The sequence below is a fragment of the Alexandromys fortis genome, unplaced genomic scaffold (assembly GCF_014885135.2).
Source record: "Alexandromys fortis isolate MF-2015 unplaced genomic scaffold, M_Fortis_MF-2015_v1.1 scaffold_3, whole genome shotgun sequence".
In the NCBI taxonomy this organism is placed as follows: Eukaryota; Metazoa; Chordata; class Mammalia; order Rodentia; family Cricetidae; genus Alexandromys; species Alexandromys fortis.
This window is the reverse complement of record NW_026067909.1, coordinates 8,467,587-8,480,820: the sequence shown is the minus strand read 5'-3', so window position 1 is coordinate 8,480,820 and position 13,234 is coordinate 8,467,587. Positions and strand designations below refer to the sequence as shown.

At 51.8% G+C, this 13,234-nt stretch overlaps 1 protein-coding gene across 2 annotated transcripts in view; it reads right to left on the bottom strand.

Annotated features, from left to right (window-relative positions):
* Kndc1 (kinase non-catalytic C-lobe domain containing 1) overlaps positions 1-12,904 on the bottom strand; it is a 46,872-nt gene extending 33,968 nt beyond the window's left edge. For both annotated transcript variants that reach the window (XM_050137910.1, XM_050137911.1), the window contains exons 1-4: positions 12,609-12,904; positions 6,558-6,756; positions 5,820-5,878; positions 256-402 (exon numbers count right to left, since the gene is read on the bottom strand). In XM_050137910.1, the coding sequence (XP_049993867.1) occupies positions 256-402; positions 5,820-5,878; positions 6,558-6,756; positions 12,609-12,710 (507 nt within the window). In that variant the 5' untranslated portion in view covers positions 12,711-12,904. The remainder of the gene's footprint in view (positions 1-255; positions 403-5,819; positions 5,879-6,557; positions 6,757-12,608) is intronic.
* Between the last annotated feature and the right edge of the window lie 330 nt (positions 12,905-13,234).

The window sequence follows — 13,234 nt, the reverse complement described above, 5'->3', positions numbered from 1 at the left end:
CTGTTTCCACATGCACTTTCTGGTGCATTAGATTTAAAAAAAAAAAAAAAACAGCAAGGCATACATCCTGGCAGAAAAAGAAGATTCTGTTTCGTCCCTGATAGTCTTTAGTAGAAAATGTATAGCAAAAACCAGCTTCTATTTCAACATAATGCATTGCCTCCAGAGACTAGCCAAGGAACCCGGCTGAGGTTGCAGGGTCTGGGCTGTCTGTGTGTGTGTGCGTGCAGCTTGCATGTCCAGCTGGGAGCTTACCTCCAGGTCTGGCCGGTCCCTGGGGTCTTCTGCCTGCATCTGACTCAGCAGTCCCTCCAGGTCTGGGCTCAGCCTGGGCTCTAGCTCTGGTTCTGCCACAAACTCCAAGGCAGCCTTCAGTGTGGCCCCCAGGGAGTAGATGTGAGCCTGTGGTACCAAGGAGAGTTAGTACCTGCCTGCAAGCGACTGCTTTCCCCTGCCAAGACCAGCAACCTGCCGTTCCTGTGGTTGGTATGCTCCCTGGGCCTGTTGCCCAAGGCATAGAAATCCTGTTCTCCCCAGTACCTATTTTGCCTTAGGCGTTCTTCACAAACAGCAAGTGAGCAGGAGAAAAGAAGAGTTTCCTTTTGATTTGAAAGTTGGCATTTTCTGGTGTGTGCTCAGGAGAGTGAGGGTGGGCTCTGTACAAGGCTGGAATACCAGTTGTGTGGAAGGCCCCCATAGGTAGGTGTGTGTGTGTTTGTGTGTGTGTGTGTATGTGTGTGTGCACAGGCGCGTGTGCGTGCAGAGAAGTCAATGTTATTCCAGAAAGACTAGCTTTCCTTTCAATCTGTTTACAAAAGGAAATCATGATTATGTAGTCAGACTCTTTATTTATTTTTAAACACTTAATTCACAAATACCCATCTATATTTAAGGGGACGATAAGATGTCTCATTGTGTGCTCATTGTGTTGACTTACCTGGTTTTCCTATTTCTTAAAAATCCTGCTGTCATAATGACTGGATTCCTGTAGGTTTTGTTACTGTTATAAATGGCGCACTGAAGTTACATTTCTACCTTGAAGCTATCGATACAAAGGAATCCATTTACTTTGGGCTGTGTGCTGGTTTCATACATCGGAAGTCTTTTGTTCCTGTGTGCACCTGCTCTGGATGCAGCCCCTGCTGTGTGTACTCTGCTCAGGGTCATTGTCTGCTGCACTCTTAGCCGGTGCTGGGATCCTAACTGCCCTGACCACACTGCCTTTCCAGCCCTGATAACCCCATAACCCCGTTACATTCTGTGAGGGGAATATGGGTGAGGAGAGGGGACTGTAGGGCTGCCTCTACTGTGCAGTGAGTGTCAGCATCCTTAAGAGGTAGTATTCACTCACTACCCTGCCACCTCCCCGACACCTTGTTCCCCTGGAACTCATCCTGCAGTTTGTAGCCTGAAGTCTACCTGCTCGCAGAGGCCTCCAACCCCTTGATGAAAGCCAGGAACCTTGTTTCATCTCAGCTTGGCTCACAGGTCCCTGACTCATAGTCTCTCATCTTCATCATGGTCCTCTGTGTGGACTGTGGTCTCAAGCAAATGGCAGGTGACAGGACTGAGCCATCCTGGCTGGTACCACGGTAGCCCATCAGAGTGACAAGGGCAAGAAAATGGCCTGTGCATGTGGAGGAGGGGACAGTGCAGAGACTGTGGGATTGTTAACTTTTGGAAGCTAGGCAGCCTGAAGGGGTTTTGGATAAGGGGGCTGGCCATACTCAGTTCTGAGAAGACTGAGCAAAACAAGCCCCGGAGATTCTAGAACATGTACTGGGGAGTTGATCTCAGCAGAAGAAGAGAGAATCCGAAGGGGTGGTTAGATGGTGTTTGGAACGTGAAGGGTCCAGTGTGGATACCTGGATAAGCGGGAGCACTGAGGCTCGGAGGATACTGCCTGCTGTCTGGCCTCTGTGGGGAGAACATGGAGAGGAACTGTTCTGTAGTGAGAAAAGATCCAGGTCAGGAGGAGAAAGGAGTAGGGTCTGGATCTGGATGGATAACAACATTGACAGTGGGGAACAGAGCTATTGTGGTGGATCAGCAAGTGACGGGGCAAGCAGGTCCTCAGCCTGGCCACAATGCGCAACCTCTGTCCAAAGTGAGGCCATTCCGGAGACGCAAGGCTGACTGTGCAGCGTGGGTCTATAGTGGCAGGCCCTGCAGAGCCAGAGAGGAACAGCACAGAGATGAGCTGGTGCTAGAAGGTTCCAGAGTGGGTGTACCTGAGCCAGAGTGTCCAGGACACACACTTAGGCTGTGTTTCTGTCACTGTTTGCATCACCTAACTGCTAAGGACTTCTGGCAGTCCCCCGCAAAGGGTTCCAGAGCAAAGTTAATCTGGGACAGAACAGAGACCCTGGGCATCTTGACTCATGCTAGGGCCATATGTCCCAAAGTGGACATGGAACACTTCCCAGGACATGCAGAGTCTCTCCATAATCAGGGTTGGGTAGAAAGGACCGACGGTTCTGTGTCTAGAGCATAAGGGAGTCGCTGACCATCCAGGGAACTGAAGCAGCTCAGAGCCCTGGGGCCCCTCTCTGACACACATCCCCAGCCTCCTGTTTCTACTCTGGCTAACCACACAGGTGCTCTGCAGTCAACCCACCAGAAATCCCCTCCCCACAAGGCTCAGCTCCCAGGGGAGCCCTCGTCAGGATCCTCAGGGTTCAGTGGCCACTTGCTCTGCAACCATGGGAACATACCGCCCTTACAGCAAGAGCCCCACTCTCCTTCCCTAGAGGCAGATTCAGTGCATTTCGATGGCTACCAGGGTAAATATGTGGGCAAGTAGATAAATAAAACAGAATGGAGGCCGCAGAAGATCTGGACAGATGGATGAATGAGCTGAGCTACATGGAAAAGGCTGCCTCCTGACCGGGGAACACGAGGATTCACAGAACAAAGGAAACCTGCACACACTCTCTCTGGTAGGCGTGCAGGGGACATTGCTTCAGCCACAGCCTGACTGGGCCAGAAAGTCAAAGGAGAAAGACAAAGACAAAGATGCATGAAAAAGTCCCAGTGTGTTCAGAAATAGGAAATGATTATAGAGAATGAACATTTTCCAGTGACTACACTCTCATGGCAGTTCGCACCAGCCCTGCTGAGTCCAGCCACAGGAAGCAGGAGAACAAGGATGAGATCAACATCTCTGTTCCGTGTGGTTGGACAGTCACCGCGTGGGTAGGGGTGCCAGTTTCTCACTGTGATGACTCCCTTTGGCTACTGATTGCAGAGATCTCAGTTTTTGAAAAGTTGTGGGTTTGTATACTTGGCACACGTGTGCCTTCTGTGTTTGTGTCTTCCTAAAAAAGGAAAGCCAACCTATTCACATAGCTGAATAGCTCCTTTACTGAAAAAAAAAAACCCAGAAGCAAACATGACGTGACAAAGCTCACACGCCGGGGAGGCTCCCAGCCGGTTGACAAAGAGGATGAAGGTGGATGAGCACGTTCCCCCGGAAGTGAAGGAGCAGCCATTGAACTCAGAGTGAACAAAAGAAAAGAGAGAATCAACCAGGGGATGCAGAGGGTGTTCTGCAAGAACTAACAAGGTAAACAGCCTCTGGTTAGACCGGCAGCAGAAAGAAAGAGAAACCAAAGAAGAACATCCAGGGCGCAGGAATAGGAAGTCTGCAGACATCACAAGATGCACAGGGCATCACCTGCACCTGCAGTACATTAGGCGCATGTTTTCTTCTGCTGTAGTTATAAAAAAAAAAAACTATTGTGGAAAAAAAGGGCGGTGCTATAACTATTAACAATTGATGGCAGTTCGAAATCATTCACAAAGGAAGCTGAGGTTCTTTTCAATGAGCCTTTCCAGACTTCCAGGGCATCAGTGATATTATTCTTGTACAAACAGAACAAAGAGTCAAACCCAGAGCAATCACAAAATCTGTGCTGGCCAGAAACATTTGTAGGGTGGAAAAGTACCAGCTGCCATAAAAACCCCAAAAGAGCCATAATAAGCACTGGTCAGTCAGATTCAACACAGCACTTGCTCAGGCTAGATTTTCCTAAGTGGGGAAGGGCGATCCTATTAGGATATAAAACTGTACACAATGAATGAAATCACATGATCATTTCAAGGGGACAAAAAGAAATATTTCATAATATGAACTATGTATTCATGGCAAACCTTGATAAGTCAGAACAGATAGAAACTCATGTGGTCAGGCCAGTACCGTCCACATGGTTAGGTCAGGGTCATCAGTTCCCTGAGGTAGGATGGGTGGTCTCTGCACCAGGCTAGAATCTAGACACTAGATGCTGCTCTCGCTGAGGACTGGAACAGAAATAAGCTTTGTTCCTGGAGGAGGCAATATGAAACACTGCTGGTGATTTGATCAAGGGGGGAAAAATGAAAAGAACCTCTAAGTTGCTAGAAATAGTCGCAAGATTCTGCAAGATGTTTTGATATTAAAGTGGATAAAGTCAACAAAGGAACAGAAAACTGAAAATAAAAATCCAGTGGATGGTAGTTCATGTGCCTCACAGATAGCCAGGACACAGAGCTGGGAAAATGGCCAGCTATCCACAAAAAAGATGAAATGATTTCTATCTCATACTGGGTGAGGAAGAAAATCAAACGTCACTGATTGGGCCATTATAGCATCAGCATATACAGGACCGTCACCTGGTACGCTAAAACACACAGCTTTGGCTTGCCAGTCACAGTTTAGGGAAGCTAAGGAAACCAGACTCCTGTGAAGACTAGAACATTGAGCATCTGTTTGACTTGAAGGCCAGGAGGTCAGTTAAGGATACAGAATATCTTAACGGTGGAAGGAGCACTGGTCACTGTTGCTCTGTTGTTGCTGAGAAACTGGGCAGGTGTGGTGCTGCATCCATTCACCAGTGCATTTGGGAGGTTGAGGCAGGAGGATCACTTGAATCTAGGAGTTGTGAACTAGCCTCCTATGCAGGTTACTTTTGTATCAACTTGAACTGAGAAGATGCCTCCGGAAGTTCCGGCTGTGGGGCAGTTACTTAATTAGCGGCTGATGGGGGAGGGTACGGCCTATCGTGGGTGGTTCTATCCTTGGGATAGTGGGCTTGGGTTCTGTAACAAAGCGGGCTGAGCAAGCCATGGTATGCAAGCCAGTAAGCAATACCGCTCCATGGCCTCTGCATCAGCTCCTGCCCTGATTGAGTTTCTGTTCTGACTTCCTTCAACAGTGGAAGTGCAAGCCAAATAAACCCTTTCTTCCTCAAGTAGCTTTGGTCATGGTGTTTCATCACAGCAATAGTGACCCTAACCAAACCAAACCAAACCAAACAAAGAAGCTCTCTCCCACAGTGGACACAGGCAGACATTGGATCCCCTGGAACTGGAGTTAGTGACGGTATTAGCCACTATGTGGGAGCTGAGAACCATATTTGGGTTCTTTGCAAGAGCAGCAAGTGCTTTTAGCCACTAAGCTTTCTCTCCATTGCCATCCCCCCCCACCCCCGGCCCCAGAGGCATTTCTTAAGGGCGGTTAACACCCATAGCCTTTTCTGGCTCCTCCCACAAGTCACTGGTGAGACTCAGAGGTCATCTGATTTGACATTGCAATAAGTGAACTCATCTGACAGAGATAGATCAGGATGCAGCATCCACGTTCCAGCATCCCGAGTTCACTGCGAAAACTGCTAGCTCAAGGTCATGGGCGGAGAAAATACCCATGACATCACAGCAGGTCCCCAAGGAAGCCCTCCACCGGAGACAACCTATTACACTGAGGCCACAGGACTATGGTAACGAAGGGAACCCCAAAGATGAAGATGGCAAGACGCGGAGAATCACCACTTACTAACGCTTACCTCAAAGGTGTTTCCTGTCAGGTCAAACTCTGGGGGCACAAAGGCACCCTCGGGGTCATCTTGGAGAAAAAAAAAGAGAAGGCGTTCTGATCTTATCCTTTGGTGAAGAAAGCATCCCATCAATCAGAGCTCAGACCTTGGGAGCCTCCTGGGACAGCCCGGAAGGGGGCTGCATTTCCTGGAGCCTCCTTCTCTTTGCTCAGGCTGATGTTCTTAAGGAAGGCTGGCTGTAAGCATCTGAGGCAATAGTACACCATTCTTAAACCAGAAAAGGTCCAAAGGAGAAAAGGAATTTGTTTGGGTTCTTGAAAAAGGAACCTTGGGCTCTTCTTAACTTGAGAAAACCATTTTCCCTGGAAGGAGCCTAAAGGGTAGCCGGTCTACCTGGCCAGATAAATCCTGACTTCAGGCCCCTGCATGAACTTCCTGTAGGTTAGGAGTGCCAGCCTAGGAGGAAAGTGACCCAGGCATCCTCTTCTGAGGAAGGCCTGAATAGAGCTCTTCTCCCTGAGGGCATGCATGGCAGTCAGGATGGTGGCTTCCAGGGGCCACCCAAACACAGCATTTAGTCTCTGTTTCTTCCTCTGTGCTGCCTTGACCAGAGGATCCCCAAAAGGAAACCCAGGCTCGGGCCCTCCCTTACGACCTCAGCTGCTTGGTGCTCACACCCAGCTTCCAGGTCCTTCCTCGATGCTGCACACGGTATCCCCGCCCCACCTCGATCCCCTGTCTCCTCACCGCTGAGCTGCTCCATGAAGCACACGTTTCCACTGGTGTTGAATGCCAGGGTGTCAGGCGTGATGCACAAGGTCTGGAAGATGGCTGCGTGGGCGACACTCCGCATCGACAGGCTGCATTCTAGGCACACAGCCCAGGCCTCCTGCTCGCTGAGACCTCTGTCCCGTAGGGAGAGGATGTCAGCCAGAGACACATTTTCCTGCCAAGACAGGCTTGGTGTAAGCCCACAGAGGGCTGCCCCAGAAAGGACCTAGTACTCCGTGCTGAGACTAAGGCTCCAGGAAGACAGATGACTCGTGGTGGTACTTCACTTATGGTCAGCGAAAGCATCTTAGGTCAAGCCCTTTTCAGACAGTCATCCTGCTAGTCCTTGAATGTCACGGCCAGGGAGCATCTGATGAAACCACCGGTGTGCTGCCCGGAACAGGCACGCACATTCACACACACTTGAGTTCGCATACAGACACGCACACTTAGCAAAAACACTCCCATACAACAATAGACACTGCTGTACACACGACACGCACAAGCACAGCTTCAGTTGCCCACACATGCTCACACACACCTGGACTCATTCATACGAGACTATCGTAGACTGCAAGCGGCTTGCCCGGCTGCTGTCAAGGTCCTAGCATCTCCTGTGCTCATGTGTTATAGGAGTGGGTGAGCCTTTCTTCGGGAGTCAGGGTGGGAGCCAGTGTGGGCAAAGGATGTGGATACACCTTGTCTGGGGGAGAAGGCTGATGGAGAAGAGGCAGAGCCTTGACTTCTCCAGCTGTGGCCTTGGGACATGGGCTACTCAAGTACAGGCAGTTGTTAAGGGTGTCTGCCTCTAGCTGACATTGTAAAGCATCTCCATGATCACAGGTCACAGATGAGAAGACAGAGCGGTTAAATCAACCTAACAAGCAACCAGCCAAATGGATGAAATCAAGAGCAGGATGGATCCTCAAGCTGCTGGCCTGAGCCTTTAGGTTCTATGTGGGTGTTAGGTCTGGCATATCCACAGGCCGTTTCATTCCTGGAGCTCAAGGTGGGGCTTGGGGAGGTCACATCTCTAGACCTCCTACTCCTGCAAGAGATGCCCTCTAACTGTTAAGCTGATTTTCTAGCCAGGGCTCAAGCCTGTGGTTTCTTTTTAGTACCAAGGATCCCTCAAAACTCAGGAGAATGCAAGCTCCCAGTGATGCCTGCTGAACTGCCTGCTGAACATGGCTGCAGAGGCACACACATACACCGCACACACACGTGTACACCATCCCTCTACGTCTTCACACAGGAATGTGCATTCACAGTGGGCAGTACATGACAACATGCTTGTACATGCATATTCATGCAAGCCTACGCAGACACACACATGACGTAGTACGCAGCCTTGTAGACCCCGTGGGGCTGAGCTGTGTAGGAGAAATGAAGCCAACTCACAACGTGAGTCTGAGTCAGTCCCACGGCAGGGCCTGCCGGCACCCCACTGCTGCTGCTCATGCTGGCCAGCAGGTCTGCCTGCTCACAGCCATGACAGAATGTGCCGCCAGCAGAAGGCAGCCCTGCCAGACTTGCTGCTTGGCCATCCTGCAGCCCACATCACTGCCTCCTACTTAGGTCTGTTAGGAAGACACTCCTGAAAGTGGGGGGAGCCTGGTCAGAGCAGCTGAAGACCTGCGTCTCTCAGTATCATCTGTGGTAGGGGCATAAAACTTGGGAAAGCAGGAGCCCGGGGTCATTTGTATTATTCTAGGATGAACTCCATGGGCCCTGAGTCATTGCTTCTGGCTGTGGTCAAGGCTTTCTCTAATGACAGGATGCTCAGCACTTCCACCCATGACATCCTCAGGTCAGGGTCTATTTCCACATCTGCAGGTCCTGTTGGAGCTCTGCACTAAGAGCTGAGGGACCCCAGGTCTGAATTCTGAACTCTGGGGTCATCTGCCTCTAGGATCTCCAACTGCTCCAGTTTTGCTAGGTGGGAGAAAAAGACTATCTTTTGACCAAATCTACACCACTGGAGAGGAGCAGGAGAAGATTTTGGCTAATGGGCCAGGGACAAGGATGACAGACTGGGAGGAACCCTGTTGTTCTCCCCCGTGGATAGGAGCCCACCTTGTGTGTCTTCATTAGCTTTTTCAAGGTGTTACCTGGAGATATGGTAGCCAGTCTACCTGCCACACAGCTCAGTCCCCAGTGAAATGTTCTCAGCCAGCTGCAGGTCCCTGACTTTGGCTCCACAAGGTATCATATGCAGGAGCCATCATTGAGTTGATCTGCTGTGAGTCCCATGACCAGTAAAGGTCACTCATGCATATGTGGGGCTGGATGGCCTTCTCATGCCAAGCACACTAGGGTCTCATGCAGACCCGGACATTGCAAGCTCCAGGCCTTGCGGTCTCATACAGCTCCTGCCATGGAAATCAGCTGACGGCCTGATCTCCAGCCAACTCAGCGGCTCCATTTCCCTTATAGAGGCCCATGTTCTCGGTGGGTGAGAAGTTCCTTCACAGTCCAGCCTGCCCCTCACCATCCTTATCCCGGTGGCACTTAAGGGCGTGGGGTGGGGATCACCTATAGAATTTCCCCGCAGGCAGGATGATCAGTGCTCTGCCTGCAGTGTACTGGTGAAAGCTTAATCTGAGCTTGGCTGAAGGGATGAGACCCTGGGGACTGGGGGCTATGCTCTGGGGAGAGACACTTCAGCTGATCTCTGAGCTCCAGAGGCCAAGCCCTTATCTGGTTACCTCAGAGTGCCCTGCTTAAGGGTTTATATGCACTCATGAGCTCCCCTTCCCCTAGACAGACTTGGAGCTGGTTTATAGGGACTCTAGGGGTCATTGTGCACATTGTAAGTACATTTATAACCAATTAACTTTTCAGCTTATCATAACAGGACCTGCCAACAGAAAACTCAAATTGATGCTGGCACCATTTGTTGGCAGTCTCAGTTTGTGAGCCTCAGCCAAACCCCAGCAGGGAGGCAGGAGCTTGCAAGGTGCTCTGTGGGCTGTGTCTGCCCCCAAGAGCCCACCCTGCTGGCTCAGGGTTCTTTTCTGGTTTTAGGTTGCCTTCTGCTCAAAGCCCATTTGGAAACATTATATAGACTCTAAGGGAATGGTGGGGGAAATTCCCCTTTTAATAGTAGATTTTCTGCTTTGGGTTCCTGTTCATTTTTAGTCCCCAAGGCCAGCCCAGCAGCAGGAGGCATTTATTTGGTTGGCTTGGAAACAGTGAGAACTCTCTGCTGACACCTAATGTCGCTTGCCATCTTCATCACCAAACCTGAACAAGGCCAATGATATCTCCTACCTCTTGACCAGCACTACTGGACTCTGAACCACAGCCACTTGATACCTGCCTGCCTTCCTGCCTTTCTGGCAGCTATGGTTCCGCCTACATCCAGTCTTACTGGTTTGTTTCTGATTCCATTTTCCATGTCCAGAAAGACTGGCGTTCCATTTTGAATCCTGGAAATGCCATCTCCTCCAAGAAGTCCGCCTTGCATAGCTCCTGGTCAGAGCAACTTTACTGTGCACCCAGGGTCTTCTTCTTCTTCTTCTTCTTCTTTTTTTTTTTAATTTTCAAGGCAGGGTTTCTCCGTAGCTTTCTGTTCCTGTCTTGGAACTAGCTCTTGTAGACCAGGCTGGCCTCGAACTCACAGAGATCCACCTGCCTCTGCCTCCCGAGTGCTGGGATTAAAGGCGTGCGCCACCACTGCCCGGCCCACCCAGGGTCTTCTTGCTGTATCAGTTTAGGAGAGCAGGGACAGAGCATGGTTTCAGCCTCCACAATGTAGGGGGACACGCTGGCCCATTCATGGTGAGCTCTAAATGTCCAGCAGGCTTTCTCATAGGCACACGGCCTGCTCATATGCCATGCTTCTCTGGAGAAATTGTTAGGATGCGGGTATAGGTCTTTTCATAACAAGAAAATGCCAAGATGATCTCTGGCCAGCATTTCCCACTCCTACCACAAACGAGGGGCTTGCTCACACGTACCACAGTCTACTGTGTCATCGCCGGCCTTGCTAAGGCATCATGGTAAGGCCTTCAGTGAGCATGTTTAGCTCCCTATCAGCTATCAAGAAGTTAGACAGCGCATTCCCAAGTCATTTGGACTTTCTTTGAGTCATGACAGGGTAGAGATATTCAGGGGCCCCTGGAGGCTCTGCAGGGTTCTGTTCCTTAGCTGTAGCAGAGAGAATTCTGATGGCCCGTATACTCTGCACCTATCTTTGATCTGGCCTCACCTCAACTGCACAAAAGCTGTCATGGCCTGGGTGGCACAGGACCCCAAGGGGTTCTCCAGCACTGAGCTTCAGAATGGCAGCCCAACATTTTGCCTCCCTCCAGACAGTTTTCAAATGCAACCAGACACAGAAGGCCGTGCCAGGTACAGAGTCATGTGACCCTGATGTACGTGAATTTAAAAAACCTTAATGGGGACTGAGCTGACTGCAGAAAGCATAAAATCTAGACCTCAGCTGTATTCTTAGATGCAGAACTGTGCTGGCTCAGGGCCAGGCCCCAAAGACTCCTATTTTAGAGAGTAAGTTTTTGTTGTTCAGTTTCTTTGCAGCACTGGCTGTTGAAGCCAAAGCCTTGTGTTCACCAGGCAAGCATGCTACACCTAAGCCCCGTTACCAGCCCCCTCCTGAAGAAAAGAAGCAGTCTTCCCCAGGTAAGGGCCTCACTGAACTTCCCACTGAATGCCACTGAAATGGGGGAATTCCAGCTCACGCTCAGGACTCACCACAGAGGACAGAAACCTGACACGTTGTGTATACGGCAACTCTCCAACCCAGAGGGATGGGAACCGTCCTAACACAGAAGGTGCAAGGCTCAGCTTCAACCTGTGGCCCTGCGTTGATGGAGCGGTACCGCTGCCTCAGATGTCAGGCACGCAGTGAGCCCTCCAAGCTCAGTGGATGATATAAAAAGGTGCAGGGGTTCTCAGATCTGCTCCTGGCGCTAACCAAGAGCTGAGGCTCCCATAGACACTCTAGAACACGTCCTGTCCTCCAGCAGTGTTTGAAGGCTGTGTGCCGAGGGCACCCTTTCTCTCCCATCAAAGCCAGGGCGATGTCCAAAAGGTTTATTTATTCCCTGGCCTCTCCTCTCTGCAGCCTTCAATTGCACCAAAACCAGGCCACTTCAGGGTGGGGGCAGCATCAACCCCAGCACTACTCAGTGGGCCCTGGAGGTGGGGCAAACAGGAGCCATGGATGTTTATTCTTTCAGTGCCCACTCCTCCAGGGAAGGGGTCCGGTAGAGCTGTCAGACCCCTGGCTTATGCTTCAGGAGGGCTCTGGCCAACTTTCGCTCATCAGATGGCTAGGCCAGCTGCGAAGGTGGGTGGACGGTCTCTAGTACCAGTGTATTCAATGGCTAAAGAGTGGTGGATTCTTCCATAGAGATTCCAGAGCCTGCGTTGGAAAGGTCTCCCCAAAGCTCCTGGCTTGCAAGGATCTCCCCAAAGGTTCTTGAGGGAGGTCAAAGTGCCCCTGGAAGCATTTTGGGGGTCTGTTTGCCACGCTTTTCCAAGACGTGGAGTTTATGCCTGGCCATCATCTAGGAGCCTGGGGGCGGGGCACCTAGCTTCTCCAACCAGGAGGGGCTCCACGTAGCCCAAGCCAGTTCCCCAGTTCCGGACTAGAACCTCTCAGGGGACTTGGGGGAGGGAAGTTCCCCAGAGCAGGAAGCACCCTCAGCGCTGGGGTGGGGTCTCATCAGGCATTACCAAGCTCACCTGCTTTAGCACTAGGCCAGCTGAGGAGTTCAGGAGTGTACCTATTGTCCCTACCTGCCAGGAGCCCCAACCCCGAATCTGTTCAAGGATTAAAACCAGGAACCCACCCCTGCAGCAGCCAACTTTTGCAGGGACAGTCCCCATTGCTGTCCCATATAGCATTCCAGCTGTTCTGTGACGAGTGGGGCTGAGGACAGGAACCCTTAGCAATCGTTACCCCAGGGGCCAGAATCTATACAGCAGGAGAGCTGTGTTCTCTCCACTCTTTTTCCCCATCCCTCCAAAGGGGTAGGTGGGTTTCTGGGACCAACTCACCTCATCCTCCGGCAGGGTGGGGAGCGGCTCAAAGTCGTAGAAGTCCAGGTCCTTGCCATCTTCCTCGTAGAAGCCCCGGGAGGCTGGGTCCATGGCCTGCATCTTGGCGCTTAGCAGGGCCTGCGCGCAGGTTGGAACTCGGGCCCTGGACCACGCTCCGGTCTGGAATCCCCTCCCCCAGCAGGTTTCCTCTGGGTCAGAGCCCCTCTCTTGCGCGTCCTTTCTCCGACAGATCTCCAAGCTGGCCGCCGCCTCTGTGCCTGCCGGACTGAGCTGGGCACCGCCAGCTACGCGCGCCTGGCCGCCATGGCAACGCGCCCGCCGCCTGCCGCAGTGTCGCCAAACGGTGGCGCGGGGACGCCTGGGGCGGGGCCGGGGGTGGCGCCCTGAGGGCCGTGGTCACTGGCGGGCTGGGGCCGACTTTGAGCTCCGCAGATGTCTTCGACTACGTCAACCTCCGGGGTGCACCCTCCGCCTGCCTGCGCTGTCCGTGACAGTTCGGGGCGGAGTCACTCCGTACAGCGGCTGCCCGGGGGGCTGCACCCACCTGGGCTCACAGAGGATAGCAGGGTTGAGCTCACCGAGACCACACCGGGCCCCAGGACTTTCGCAGTTCCCGCCCCACC